Below are 13,791 nucleotides of genomic sequence, written 5' to 3'. Positions count from 1 at the left end.
TCTCTTGCCTTGAACGACAATCACACACAAACACACACCATTCACACCAAATGAGCAAACTCTTTTCCCTACATGTGTTTCTTTCATTTATATGATGAAGGAGAAATACAAAGTGCTGTAGAATTAATTATCAATTTTATCCATGGGCTGGCAGAGATGAATATAAAAAGTACTGTAGAGTGCAAGCCTGAATGTAGAAGTAGCACGAGGCCACATTAACATAGCATGAAGATATGAACATTATGTGTGTTGACAATAAATAGGGAAAGGTGTTTTGTTTTCTTCCTTTAATACAGGCTGTACACAGAGATGGAGATTTTGAATGTCAATTTTGGTAAATATCTTTATACTTTTCCTATCTATGAACTTACCTACTACTAAGATGATTGTTTGATACATGGGGAAAGTCCCGCTTGTCTTCTAACTATGCAATTTGAATATCCCAGCTAAAATAAATCAAAGCTGGTAATATGCTAAGTCAGATGAGTAAATCTCTTTTAATTAAAGTGTCCCTAACTTTTGAACATTTTGAAGTGGCAGAGAAGAAAAAGTAAATATTAAGGAGAATGGAAGAAAAATATCAAGTCAAGAAAAAAATAGGAAATGCTCTCTCAAGTGGTCTCATTTATTTACAGTCATCAAGGCAACGCTTTTCATCACCAAGAAGCTCCTGTGCCAGTAGATCAAGAGTCACTGTTGCTTCGTTGTGGTCAACAAATGCATCCAATTAAGCAGTACCAGAAAAGTAAGGACTCGGCTATAAATGTGGCCGGACAGTTTGGAACCAAATAACCTCACTAATAGAGGCTATTGTTCAGCGTGGAAGTTCCCATTTTCCAATCAGGAAAATACAGCCCTCTCTGGGCTCTGGCCGACTGATCTCTTCCCACCTACGGCTCAACAATCTGCCACCAGCGAGGGGCTTGTATTACCTCTCTTCCCAGGAAATGTTAGGTAACTTCTTAGTAAAACCACACGAAAGAGAAATGGACTGCTAAGGGGCACCCCTCAGGAATTCACAGGTCCACGCCTGGCCAGGTTTTTTTGTTTGTTTGTTTTGGTTTTGGTATGTTTTTTGTTTTTGTTTTCCAGCGGGAAAGAAACTTTGACCAGAGAGCTCTCGACGACGAAACACCCCCACCCAACCTGGCTCAGCTCGCTGCTCCCGGCGGCCGCCGGCGGCGCTCAGCTACCCAGCGATCCCTCTTCACGCTTTATTTAGTAGCCAACACGTCCGCGTGCGAGGACCCCGCACACTAGCCAAGGGGTTGGGGGTCGTCTTCCCATTCTGGGAGAGGCGCAGGCCAGGGACGCAGTGCCAGCACTGCGTTCGCTCTGTCTCCCGCGGGCACCCGCCGGTCAGCTTCCAGAGCTGCATGTCCCTGCCAACGTTCTAGAAACCGAGATGCTAAGAGCCGGGTTTAAACGTACCCTGCAGAGGTACGCGCTACAGTTTGTGTGCATTTTTTACCATTAGGCTTTTTGCCTTTCCTTTTATTTTCTCTCTCTCTCTCTTTTTTTTTTTTTTTTGACGCTCTGTTTATAGTGGTCCACACTTAACAAGTTCAAAAACCGTATTTGGTGTAGACGAGCTGCCGGACACTTGAAAGCCTAGATAACTTTGATGTTTTCCACTATAAATCCCTAATTGTACTTAATGGTTACAAATGACTTTATTTACTTGTCGCTGTATCTACACATTTTAATCTATTAATCAAACAGCAGAGGCATCTTTCACTTCCTACTCCCGCAAAAGGAAAAGCAGGAATTGAGGCCTCTAATTTGCTTTTAGGACCTTCTGTTTCTTTGGTTGTGAAAGCTAAGAGCTCCAGATCCGAGCATTGATTAGTCTTCAAACCTGCCTGCAAAAAAGCTTCCTTTCTCCGTTCCATCTAAGGAGATGTTGATGTATATTGTAGCTGCAAGGTGTTAGATATACTTGAGCAAGTTGTTCCCAGGATGTAAATTAGGTCCCAAAAGCTGTTGTCCAAATCGAAGAAACAGAGAAATTAATCTGGGAGACTATCCATCATCACCGGTAATAAAGAGAGTGACATGGATGAGACAGATGATATGATTAAGGGGCTGTGGTCGTTTTAATTAACTTTTTGCTGTCCTGTAATGATCAAACTGGTCACCAGACCCGGTCAATAAGCATGTTAATATCAAACAAATAAAACCAGGGATGATTAAAAACCTCCTAGTTTATTAAATTTGAAATTCAAATGAAATTTATGCTGCAGATGCATACAGAATGCTAATAGATTTTAGCTTTATTGATAGTGGATCCCACAGGTTTGCAAGAAACAGCAGAATATCCATCTACCCCTCTTCCTGCCAGCATATTAAACTTCATATGGGGTGGAGAAACTTTTAATTAATGTTAGAAAGCCTGTACTTCCTATTTTTCTTCCCCCTCTTTTTCAAACATCTATATTATCACAATATAATACTCAAGAGTAATAATCAATATCGTAAAAGTTAAACCGAAGTGTATGCACCCTGAAATGCTTTGCCAGGCAGGCTATATCAACAATGGATTACAGATGTTCTCTCCTATGGGACAGGATTTAAGAATGATTGGGTCACTTCTCCAAAGTGGAGAAAGAGCTGTCATTAAGTCTAGTTTCAAGCATATTTAGATGCAAAATTATGACTGCTAAAATTTTTGGTCAATTATATAATTCTCTTTGTCTTTTCTTTTTAACACAGCTGCCTTATGCCTCATGTCACAAACACTAGCCATTTCTTTTGGGGAGGGAGTGAAAGAAGGGTGGTACAAGAAAAAAATGCCCTTTGACCAATGCTACTATGAAAGAAATAGCTCACTTTTTAAATGAAAGTAAGTGGAATATACATATATTTCTAATAAAAAATATATATACATATATATAATGAAGAAAGTTGCACATACACACCTTTGTGGAAATCCCCAAATGCTGCAAGCCAATCTTACACAAACTGAAGAATCCAGTATTTTCATTAAATCCACACCAACGTTGTGACTTATAGGAAGAATGACATATGATTCTAAAGTTAATTTATACACTTGAAAAATCTTAGAATTAGGTAGCTCAAAACTGCAGTCACATGACGCTGGGTTTTTCTAATTCCTGGCATTTTTGAGGAAACAGTGTTAACGCCTCTGTTTACTCTCAGTATCAGCATTTAACTTTTTAATAGTCCTGCCTCACTTCCTTCCAGAAGATAGGAGGATAAAAAGATAAAATAAATAACTATTCATAGATGGGAGCCTCCCTCAAAGCTGTTTTTCTCCACCTTTGAGGATGATGGTATTGATTAGAATTAAACCCCAAATCTGAACAACTGTATATTAGGCCCTTAAAATGAATATCATTACAGAAGGAGACCAAAGCAATGAAGTTAATTCTCTTTTATTTGTTAAACGGAGTACCCTCCTTCCCCCACCCCTTCCTCCTTCTGGGCTGGCCTGTCACGCCTTCTCAACACGCTAAAATCATTCAGAGCGGCTTGCAGAGAGAAACACGACATTTATGGTAAGCGTCAGCCCTCAGAGAAAGAAAGCAGTTCATTAATTTACTTCACACTTACTTCAAAGTATGAGAGTATACCTTACCCCCTTAATCAATAGATATGATGTACAGTCAATATCCCCACAGCGTTTAAAAAAGGGTCAGAAATGTACACTCTCACACCACAAACATCAGTTTCAACTCTGCTCAATGAAATTTACACGATACAACTTGACTTCGAAATCTTGTAAACCCTAGGAAGATTTTTTGACACCCCTAGAAGCTGTGAAATCCTTGAGGGGTGTTCAAACACAACAGTAAAATAAAAATGTTTTCCCAGTCAAAACAAAACAGTTCGCCCAGCTAGTCACATTTTAGTTAATTCCATTTTAAAATTAGACTTCTGAGAGCACTTGTAACTGGTTAAAAATATGAACTGTTTTTTATAACTTATGAATATTCAATAGGGCTACAAAGACTGGACTTTTTGCTACACTGGTGTTGTGCTTTCTGCGGTTTAAGTTCCCTTGTGGTGGCAGTGAAATTGTAATGGCATTTCTGAAGGCAACTAATAACACAAATGGCAAGCAAATGACTAAACCCCACCGAATTTGAACTAAGTGTATCTATTAACATGCACACACACTCATAGACAGATCTCTGGCCCAATCGCCATTAGACACTGACGCCTGGATAAATGTCCAAGATTTGTCAAAAGCTCCTCTCTATTCTTAGATAAATAGAACCCATATATTTCGCTCAAAGTCCTGATTCTTTTCTCAGAAAGAGGCAGTGAGGTTTTCTGTGAAAATTTCTAAATTCCCTAAAACGCTCTTCAATTTCTTACCCAAAGAAAAAACGACCCTCGCTTACTCTCTTCTCTATCTAATCCTTTTGTATTGAAATTTACTCAACACCACGGGACACACACACCTCCTCCCCTAGAGTGAGACGTGCACTTCTAAAGCAGAATTCCACCTCAGGGGAAAAAAAAAAAAAAAGCCACGGCATCAAAGAAACAACTCACGGGCGCGCAGGCGCGCATCCACGTCCCAACGCATCCCTAAAAATACCCCTTAGCCTCTCAACCTTTCTACTATTTCGTTGGAGAGCCGGGAAAGAAAAGGTGGGTTTAAACATCTTCTTCAAAAATGTAGTGACGCTGTTTACCAAGTTAAGAAAAATAAAATCACTCAAGATTTTAGGTACAAGGAGCCAAAGGAAGTTGGCGACGGGGGCAGCGTTTGTGAATATTTATTCACTCAGCCTCCATCAACTTAGTCGGTTTCTCTCTTCAGCTCGACAGTCTCTCTCTTACAAACACACACTTTATTGCATTGTTCCCATTCCCCACTACCAGCTTTGGTGCGCGCACACAACACAAGCGCCCACACACACCCTTCCCTCTTCTCTGTCGCACAAATACACATGTTCACAGCCCTCCTTCTCCCCCAACACCAAACACACTCACCCCCCACCCAGTTGAGTCCCTCTTCCCTCCCGAGGTTTGTCAGTTACACTACCGTACACTCACACCCTTCCCAACACTTAACTGCTCTGTCCCTCTACCCCGCTTTGTCGCACACGCAGTTATCTTATCACACAACCCTCCCTTTTCTGCACTCTCTCCACTCCCCGCCTTTACCACACTGTCACTGTTACAGTGTCACACCCCCATCCCCCCTCCCTCCCGTCTCCGCACTGTCCTCTCCTACGCCTGGTCACACTCGCGCACAGTTACATTGTTACACACACACTCATACACGCGAGCGCGCGCTTTGCGCTTTGTAACACACGCAGCCGCCCCCGCCCCCTCCGCTCCCACTCCCCCTTCCACCACGGCGGCAGGCGGCGGCGCCGATGACCTCACGGCGCGCGCGCCGCGCGGCCCGGCGAGGCCGCAGATTGGCTGGCCGCGCCTCCGCGGCACTTCAAAGCCGGAGAGGGAGCTACAATTGTGGTGGAATGGGCGGAACTGATCATTGTATTGCACACCTCTAAAAAAACACTGCCTCTGATTTATCAATATAAAAAAGATCCTCTGAGAGGAGGAGGGCACTTTTGTGTGATGGCAACTTCACTTCTAGGGGTGAGTCTCAGGATTTTCTCTTGCTGGTTTAATTAGTTTCCTTTTATTGCCGATTGGAGGGGGTTAAAGTCGCCCCGGCCAGGCCACGGGCTATCAGTCTCTCTATTGAGAGCTTTTTTTTTTTTTTCTTTAAATACAAGTGAGTTTGGAGAAAAGAAAAAGGGGGAGAAGGGGGCAGAGTCACTTTTTTTCAGCGCAGGAAAAGGTTCGAAGGGCATTTAGACAAGCCACCGCGCAGCGCCTCGCTGCTCCCTGCCCGGGAGACCTGCGTCCAGCCCATTTTACAGGCACCGATTTCGGGGGTAAAGAGAGCAAGTTTTTCCTTCTGGGCAAAGTGCAGATTCTTCCCCTAACCCTTAAAAAAAAAATTCTGCAGCCCGCCTTGTCTCGCAGGTACGTTGAACTCGTCTCGTTTTTACTACTGTAGATATGCTTTTAAAAAAAGAAAGAAAGAAAAGCAGGAAGAAAGAGTGAGCCCTACAGTTTGACTTCTTTTGGCCTGGGAGAAACAACCCAGGATGGGTTTCTGGGGACCCGAACAGGTTTTTCAAAGCTCTCCGGATTACAGGGGAAGCGCTCTTAAAAGCAATCCAATGGTTTTCCCCCAGGCTTCTCGGCAAAGAAAACTTCCTTCCTCTCCAATCTGGACTTTTTGCTTGTTTGTTACGAAGTGTCTGGGGCTTTGTGTGAAAGAGAGTGTTGTTTTAGGTGAGAATACTTGTCAAACTCTTCTTTAGCGTGGTGCTTGCTCCCGAATCAGACGCCGGCAGCCAAACTTGTCCCCTCCTGTAGAGTAGGAAGCGGCCGGGCGCCGGGGCTGTTGGGGGTGCCAGGTGAGTTGGTGGCGGCGCGCCGCAGCGAGAGATGGGGTGCAGTGGGGCGCTTTGGAGGCTACCGAAGGACTGATGCACATTTCTTCCTTTCCTCCCCCACCGGCCCTTTGCCCACCTCCCCTCCCCCACTCCTTCTCCTCTCCTCCTCGCAGGAAGAACCGAGGTTGGGATCGACTCCTCTGGCCATGCTTGCTGCTACCTGTAATAAGATAGGCAGCCCCAGCCCGTCTCCCTCCTCCCTCTCGGACAGCTCTTCTTCCTTCGGCAAAGGCTTCCACCCCTGGAAACGCTCCTCGTCCTCTTCTTCCGCCAGCTGCAACGTAGTGGGTTCCAGTCTCTCAAGCTTCGGCGTGTCCGGGGCCTCCAGGAACGGCAGCTCGTCCTCGGCGGCTGCGGCGGCCGCGGCAGCAGCCGCGGCTGCCGCGGCCCTGGTGTCCGACTCGTTCAGCTGCGGCGGCTCGCCTGGCTCCAGCGCCTTCTCCCTCACCTCCAGCAGCGCCGCAGCCGCCGCCGCCGCCGCCGCAGCCGCCGCCTCCAGCTCGCCCTTCGCCAACGACTACTCTGTTTTCCAGGCCCCCGGAGTTTCCGGGGGCAGCGGCGGCGGCGGCGGGGGCGGCGGCGGCGGCTCCTCCGCGCACTCGCAGGACGGCTCCCACCAGCCGGTGTTCATCTCCAAGGTGCACACCTCTGTGGACGGGCTGCAGGGCATCTACCCGCGGGTGGGCATGGCGCACCCGTACGAGTCGTGGTTTAAGCCCTCGCACCCAGGCCTGGGTGCTGCGGGCGAGGTGGGCTCGGCCGGCGCCTCCAGCTGGTGGGACGTGGGGGCCGGCTGGATCGACGTGCAGAACCCGAACAGCGCGGCTGCGCTGCCCGGCTCGCTGCACCCTGCCGCCGGGGGGCTCCAAACCTCGCTGCACTCGCCGCTCGGAGGCTACAACTCGGATTACTCGGGCCTGAGTCACTCGGCTTTCAGCAGCGGCGCCTCCTCGCACCTGCTCAGCCCCGCCGGGCAGCACCTCATGGACGGCTTCAAGCCAGTGCTACCCGGCTCCTACCCGGACTCGGCCCCGTCGCCGCTGGCCGGCGCGGGGGGCTCCATGTTGAGCGCTGGGCCTTCGGCGCCGCTGGGGGGCTCCCCGCGCTCCTCAGCTCGCCGCTACTCCGGCCGCGCCACCTGCGACTGCCCCAACTGCCAGGAGGCAGAGCGGCTGGGCCCTGCCGGGGCGAGCTTGCGGCGCAAGGGCCTGCACAGCTGCCACATCCCGGGCTGCGGCAAGGTGTACGGCAAGACTTCGCACCTCAAGGCGCACCTGCGCTGGCACACGGGCGAGCGGCCCTTCGTGTGCAACTGGCTTTTCTGCGGCAAGCGCTTCACGCGCTCCGACGAGCTGCAGCGGCACCTGCGGACCCACACCGGCGAGAAGCGCTTCGCCTGTCCAGTTTGCAACAAGCGCTTCATGCGCAGCGACCACCTCAGCAAGCACGTGAAGACGCACAGTGGCGGCGGCGGCGGCGGCTCGGCGGGCTCAGGCAGCGGCGGCAAGAAGGGCAGCGACACCGACAGCGAGCACAGCGCCGCGGGCAGCCCGCCCTGCCACTCCCCAGAGCTGCTGCAGCCCCCCGAGCCCGGGCACCGCAACGGCCTAGAGTGACGCCCACCCTGCGCCCGCCCCTCTCCCCGACCTCCTCCCACCGAGTCCTCTTGGGCCCTGTCTGTCCCGACTTCAACTCCAGCCTTTCCCTATTGCATCCGACTCGCTCTCTGTCTCTTTCTGTTTCTGCCCCTCCTCTTCCTTCTTCCTTCTGCGACTTAACTTTGTAAAGGGGATATGGACAAGTAAGTAACACCCATCGCTGTCCCGGGCCCTGGCTTTCCCTTTCCACGGGTAACGCTGCCTGAACCCGTTGCAGCCGGAACCCGCGCCTCGTCGGGCCTTTATTTCTCGTTCTCCCTTCCTTGTCCTCCCCTCCTCCACCCCCCAGGTTGTGAAGGGCGTAACTTTTAGAGGGAAGCGGCCACTGGAGGTAGAGCTGGACTAATCCAGTGCCTGGTAGACCGCGGGCCTCGGCGCGGGCAGGAGCCGCTCGGCTGAGCAAGCCTGAGCCGGAGCGGTGGAGAGGGAGAGGCTGGAGGCCTGGGCAGAACAGCGCCGCCCGGGCAGACGGCTACTTGGTTCCAGAGCCGCTGTCCTGAGCACCTCGGCTTCGGAGCACCCTGCCAGGCCCCTGGGCATCGCCGGACGTCCTATTCAGGCTGTCGGGGCTTGGTGGGGGTGCACTTTTGGCAGCCCCGAGACCCAGAGTTTGTAGAGTTTAGATCTCCCAATGTCAGCTCTGCCTCTTTTTCTTTGTTCCCTGAGGTGGAACCGATGCAAGTTTCAGCAAAGGGCAGTCTTGTCGAATCGCTGCAGCAGCTTTCTTTCATCTTTATAGCATATATTTTATTTTTAAAAAACTAAGGGGAAAATAGCAACCTCCCATTTGGTTTCCCTTCTATAATAGTTTTTTCCTCTCACGGGGAGCAACTCTTTCTCTCGAAACTGCTAATATTGATCCCAAAGTTATTTTGACTGCATTAACTTAACTTACGGGGTGGGGGCGGGGGTGAGGGTAGGCGTTTTTTTCTTATGCAAAAATACTCCTTTCCGGTGAGACCAGATTAACTGTCTCCATGTTTGTCCTTTTCTACCTCGTTTTTTCGCCACTCCCAAACATAACCTCCCAATCTTTTTTGTTAGTCCGGCCGTCAATTTGTATAGTACCAATTTCTGTAAATTCTCTCAATTCTTTGAAGATCGTAGGGTTAAACTTTTTTGTGTGTGATTTAAACTTACAAACAAGTGAAGAAGCTATCGTTTATTTCAGACGAGGCTGTAGTTTAAATACCAAAAGAGGGAAAATAAAAAAGAACCTTTGTAAAATGTATCTGAACCTAATGGTTTGTACAACTGGAGAATCGTTCTAGATTAGTTACCAATTAAATATAACTCCGCCAGTGTAAGGGTGTGAGGTGCAGTTGTCCAGGAGACGATTTTGTATAGTATTTTTCTTGTACATTACTTCCAGTAAATATTTGAAAATATATTGAAGTAAACTTGATTTTTTTTTTTTGTCACAAGAAAATATTAAGAGTTATTGTTGCAGTTCTGATGAGCTGCAGGTTTTTTGAACTCACTTCTGGAGGTGCAGAGCCACAAACGCACTTTCGGGGCCTAGTTTTGCTCGAATATGAATTTAGATAGGTATCAAGCTGTAACTAAGACAATATTTGATAAATGTTGGATGACATTTAATTTAATGGAGCATGTACTTATTTGCATTTGCTGGCAGTTCAGGCATAGTTAAAGTGAGAGTTCTCCTATATTTCATAATAAGTGGGTCTGCCAAAACCCATGTATTAAATAAATTGTCCAAGTGAAACTCGACTAACTTTGGCCTTTGTGTATTTCCTGAAGGTAATATTGTTAACTGTTAATAAATACTTCTGACACTACATTTAAATGTTTGCAGATTCTGCAGACTAATTGCTCATTGTAATGTTGAAATAATTTGGATATTTCACATTGAAATGAAAAGCCTTTCTCTGGAGCATTTTAGATTTGCATTTTAAATGCATGAAATGTAATTGATTTATTTGTAATATTTTAAATGGTATTAATAAACTCAGATAAAAGACTAGGCCAGTTAATTTGTATTTTTTCCCCTTTTTAAACTATGGACGTGCATTTTATCTTCAGTTAATTGTCTAATTTAAACAAAATATAACCTTGTTTGTGGTAATATTTAAATAATTACCTTTAAGATGTTAGATGGAAAGATCTATTTGGCAAAGCTGTGTTTTCTCTGTTTACCAAGATAAAGATTATAGTGTCTAAGGAATGTAATTGATTATTTACCAGTAGATTTAGCTCATAGCATCAGGATTTACTGACCTCTTAAAATTTGTACTAAGTCACAATTCAAAGAAATTTCACCATTCTCTTTCCTTCTCAGTCTCCAGGAGTCAGGTTGTTGGCCATTGATTGCATTTAGTATTTAAAAGGCCAAGCCTTACATTGGAAGATCAATACATCTAAAATAAAAACATGGGTTTGGGGATAACTTTTGTTGTTAGGAGGTGGAGGAGGTCAAGCTAACAAAAGCTTGTTTTTGGCATTCCAAGTCTTAGCTAAAGATTACGTAGAGGTAAATATCAGTAGTAGAGTCCTGTTGAAATGAGTTATCTGTTCTTTTAAAGTCTCTAAACAGCCACCAAAGAAAAGGAAGGTTAAACCTTAATCTATTTACTAGGCTATTGTTCATAGGTGTCAATGATGCCAATAAAAAATACTGTCTTGTTATGTCTAAGTGCATTTAAGCAATGGGTGTTCCTTGAGCCATACTTTGAAACATAAAATACTCTAAGTGTTGATTGATGTTATATCACTATTTCACTATTAGATTAATATTATTATTTTGAATCAAATTGAATAAAAAGTTAGTGTGTTTGGATTCTTACAAGTTTAGCTTCTTTATTTCTGTTTGCAATCTCCCCACCCTAAGTATAGTCTTGGTATACATCTTGAACTGAAAAATTTTCCATTGAAATCTATATATGGTAATTATAATGCATAGAAGCAAGTGAAAATACAAAATGCTATGAGCACTGTAAATTGAGAGGAAAAAGCAATTAGGGATAAAAGATGTTTTAGAATAATATAGCTCGTGTCCAAGTAGGTGACACCTTTAATCCTGCTGTCTATGCAGGTATTTGAGGCCTCCAGTCTCTATGGTTTTAGACAAACAAGTTAACTCTGATTCTTTGGTATACTATAGTTCTAAATAATGGATTTTAAAAGTAAAATAGTTTCTTTCTGTCACTTTCTTCCTAGGAATAACAAGCAGAACACAGTTTAAGTGTTGTTTCTTTTTTATTGAAAGTTGCAATGCTGAGGGATTCGGAAAGAGCGGTTCTGAGGAGTTAAATGTAGTGGCAGGTAAGAGGAAAGCTGCTTGGTACATTTATAATATCAGTTGCATTACATGCAGAATCAACATTGATTTAAGAGGTGGGTTATGACAAGGAGAAATATTGTCTGGAAGAAGATTTCTTTGGGGTGATTGAAGGGGGACATTTTTTCTGCTGTACAGATGTGCAAACTTTCCCTTTCTTCCTTCTGGCTCCTCACCCTTCTAGCTTTGCTTGGTTTGTTTTGGTGGTTATGGAACAATATTTCTAGCTTAATTTTCTGCAGGGTGGGCAGGGTTCTTTTGGGAAAACAGAAGATGAGGTACCAAATTGTGATTTTTTTTTTTTTGTTCCTGCTTTGTCCCTGATAACGCACTTCCTGGCAGTAGCTGGAGGCTCACTCAAGTGAAGTCAAAGGCCAGGTCTCACTTTGAACCAAGGGACAAGCTTCCAGTCTGGCAGATCAAGATAGAGTTAAACTAGTTGTTGACCCAGAGGTCAGGCCAGCATATATCAGCCCACCCTCCAGAGTCTGGAAAGGGCTGCCAATCCAACCATTTCCATTTCCTACCTCATCTCTTCTACAAACTTGAATGTTTCTTCCCTATCCTGCTTTCTCCTTTTTTGGCTCCTTCCTTCCTCACCTTCTCTCTTTGTGGATGATCTCTTTCACTGAGAAATGTGTAACTGTGATTTGTTGAGGCTGGATTATCAACTGAAATATTTTATGTAAGAAACTTAATTTAAACCAATATGATGACTTCCTCTCAGAACAACTGATGCTGGAGAAAGCTCCTGAATGGGTTTGCCTTCCTTCCGCCCTGCTCCTACCGGAATCTTGGCATAACTTCTCAACTGGGCTTCCTTTGGTTAGAGAATACTGAAATTAAAATTTAAAGACAAGCAGGTGATGCGACTGGACTCCTAAGTAGGCAGATCGATAATTTTGCTATCATTTTCATCTTCATGGATCTTTTGGTGAGATTATTAAATGGAATGCTACAGAAGGCTTGTAGAGGAATTTTTTTAAAAATAAATATTGTAGAGGATTAGCTCAAAGGTCAGATGATCTTTTTGGCTGATAAATTAAGGCAGAAAAAGGAGGAAAAAAGTGTGCATGTGATTATTATCTGTTTGCCTAAGATGGTAAAGATAAATATTATCATGAAAGAATTTAAGAATTTTGCTCAGTGTTTTGTACAAACCAGCCTCAAAAAGGGATTGATTTGATGCAGGTATTTTGAATAAACTGTGGTTGTTCATTTTACTACTGATTTTTGCTGCTTCTGTCCAAACAGGCGTTATTTCTCTTTACACTCCTAAGAAAAACCCAGATATTACCAACGTCTTTATCCTTCTCTCTCTTTTTAAAAGTATGGTTTCTGCAGTTGCTTCCTTCCTTCCTTTCTTCCTCCTTCTCTCCCTCCCAATCTCCCTCCTTTTTAAAAAATGGCGCAGAAGATCAATTCTGTGCCTGTATTTCAAGAAAATGGTGTTAAGGAATCGAAATATAGTAATGCTGTACCCATTTTAAAGTCAGGGCTTTGGTTTTGGGTGGCATCTTTTGAAGACTGCTCAATATAAATAGTTGATGTTATTTTAAAAATAAGATTCAGAATTTTCTCCCTGTTTATTCCCTGCTTCCTGATTAAAGGAAAGCCGCTAATTCCTTGCCATCCTGGACCCTAGCCGCTGCGGTTTAAGGGGATGCGCGTCAGTGGCCACGTCTTTAGATTCGCTGCTCTCCCTGTGAGCAGAAATGTTGATTTGCTACAGCGGCGGGGAGGGGGGATCTATTTTTCCCTAGTCCCTCGGCGCATGTTTAATTTAATTTAATTTTCTGCGGAGTCTCTTGGCGGTGAGGAAAGCAGCCTTATACATTTTGCTTTGGTTCCTGACGAACAGTGGGAGAGCTCTAGGGACAGCGGGGAGGGCTTGAGGTGACCTAGAACTCGGAATAAAGCCCCGCTACAAGCTGTCGCTTTTTCCTGGTATTCTAGTACCGTTTTTGAAAGTCCATCTACCGGAAATGTTGCTTTTTTTTTTTTTTTTTTTTTTTGAGATGGAGTTTTGCTCTCGTCTAGGCTGGAGTGCAACAGCGCAATTTCGGCTCACTGCAACCTCCGCCTTCCGGGTTCAAGCGATTCTCCTGCCTCAGCCTCCCCTGTAGCTGGGATTACAGGCGCCCGCCACCACGCCCGGCTAATTGGTGCATTTTCAGTAGAGACCGGGTTTCACCATGTTGGCCTGGTCTCGAACTTCTGACTTCAGGTGATCCGCCAGCCTCGGCCTCTTAAAGTGCTGGGATTACCGGCGTGAGCCACTGCGCCCGGCCTGGGGCTGCCGCTTTTAAAAAGCCCATTCCTCAACTTTGCTTCTCAGGCACCAATTTCTTGTTGCGCGGGAGGAAACGCTGGCAGCGAC

General features: G+C 45.6%; 1 protein-coding gene across 1 annotated transcript; it reads left to right on the top strand.

The window, feature by feature from the left end:
• The first annotated feature begins 5,438 nt into the window (after positions 1-5,438).
• Positions 5,439-12,634, top strand: SP8 (Sp8 transcription factor). Its single transcript, XM_034963777.1, has 2 exons — positions 5,439-5,583; positions 6,569-12,634. Exons 1-2 carry the CDS (start codon positions 5,563-5,565, stop codon positions 8,069-8,071), a joined length of 1,524 nt encoding a protein of 507 aa, XP_034819668.1. The 5' UTR covers positions 5,439-5,562; the 3' UTR covers positions 8,072-12,634.
• The last annotated feature ends 1,157 nt before the right edge of the window (positions 12,635-13,791 follow it).

Source organism: Pan paniscus, chromosome 6, assembly GCF_029289425.2.
Source record: "Pan paniscus chromosome 6, NHGRI_mPanPan1-v2.0_pri, whole genome shotgun sequence".
In the NCBI taxonomy this organism is placed as follows: Eukaryota; Metazoa; Chordata; class Mammalia; order Primates; family Hominidae; genus Pan; species Pan paniscus.
Note: the sequence above shows the minus strand (reverse complement) of the source record. Positions and strands in the feature narration are given on the sequence as shown.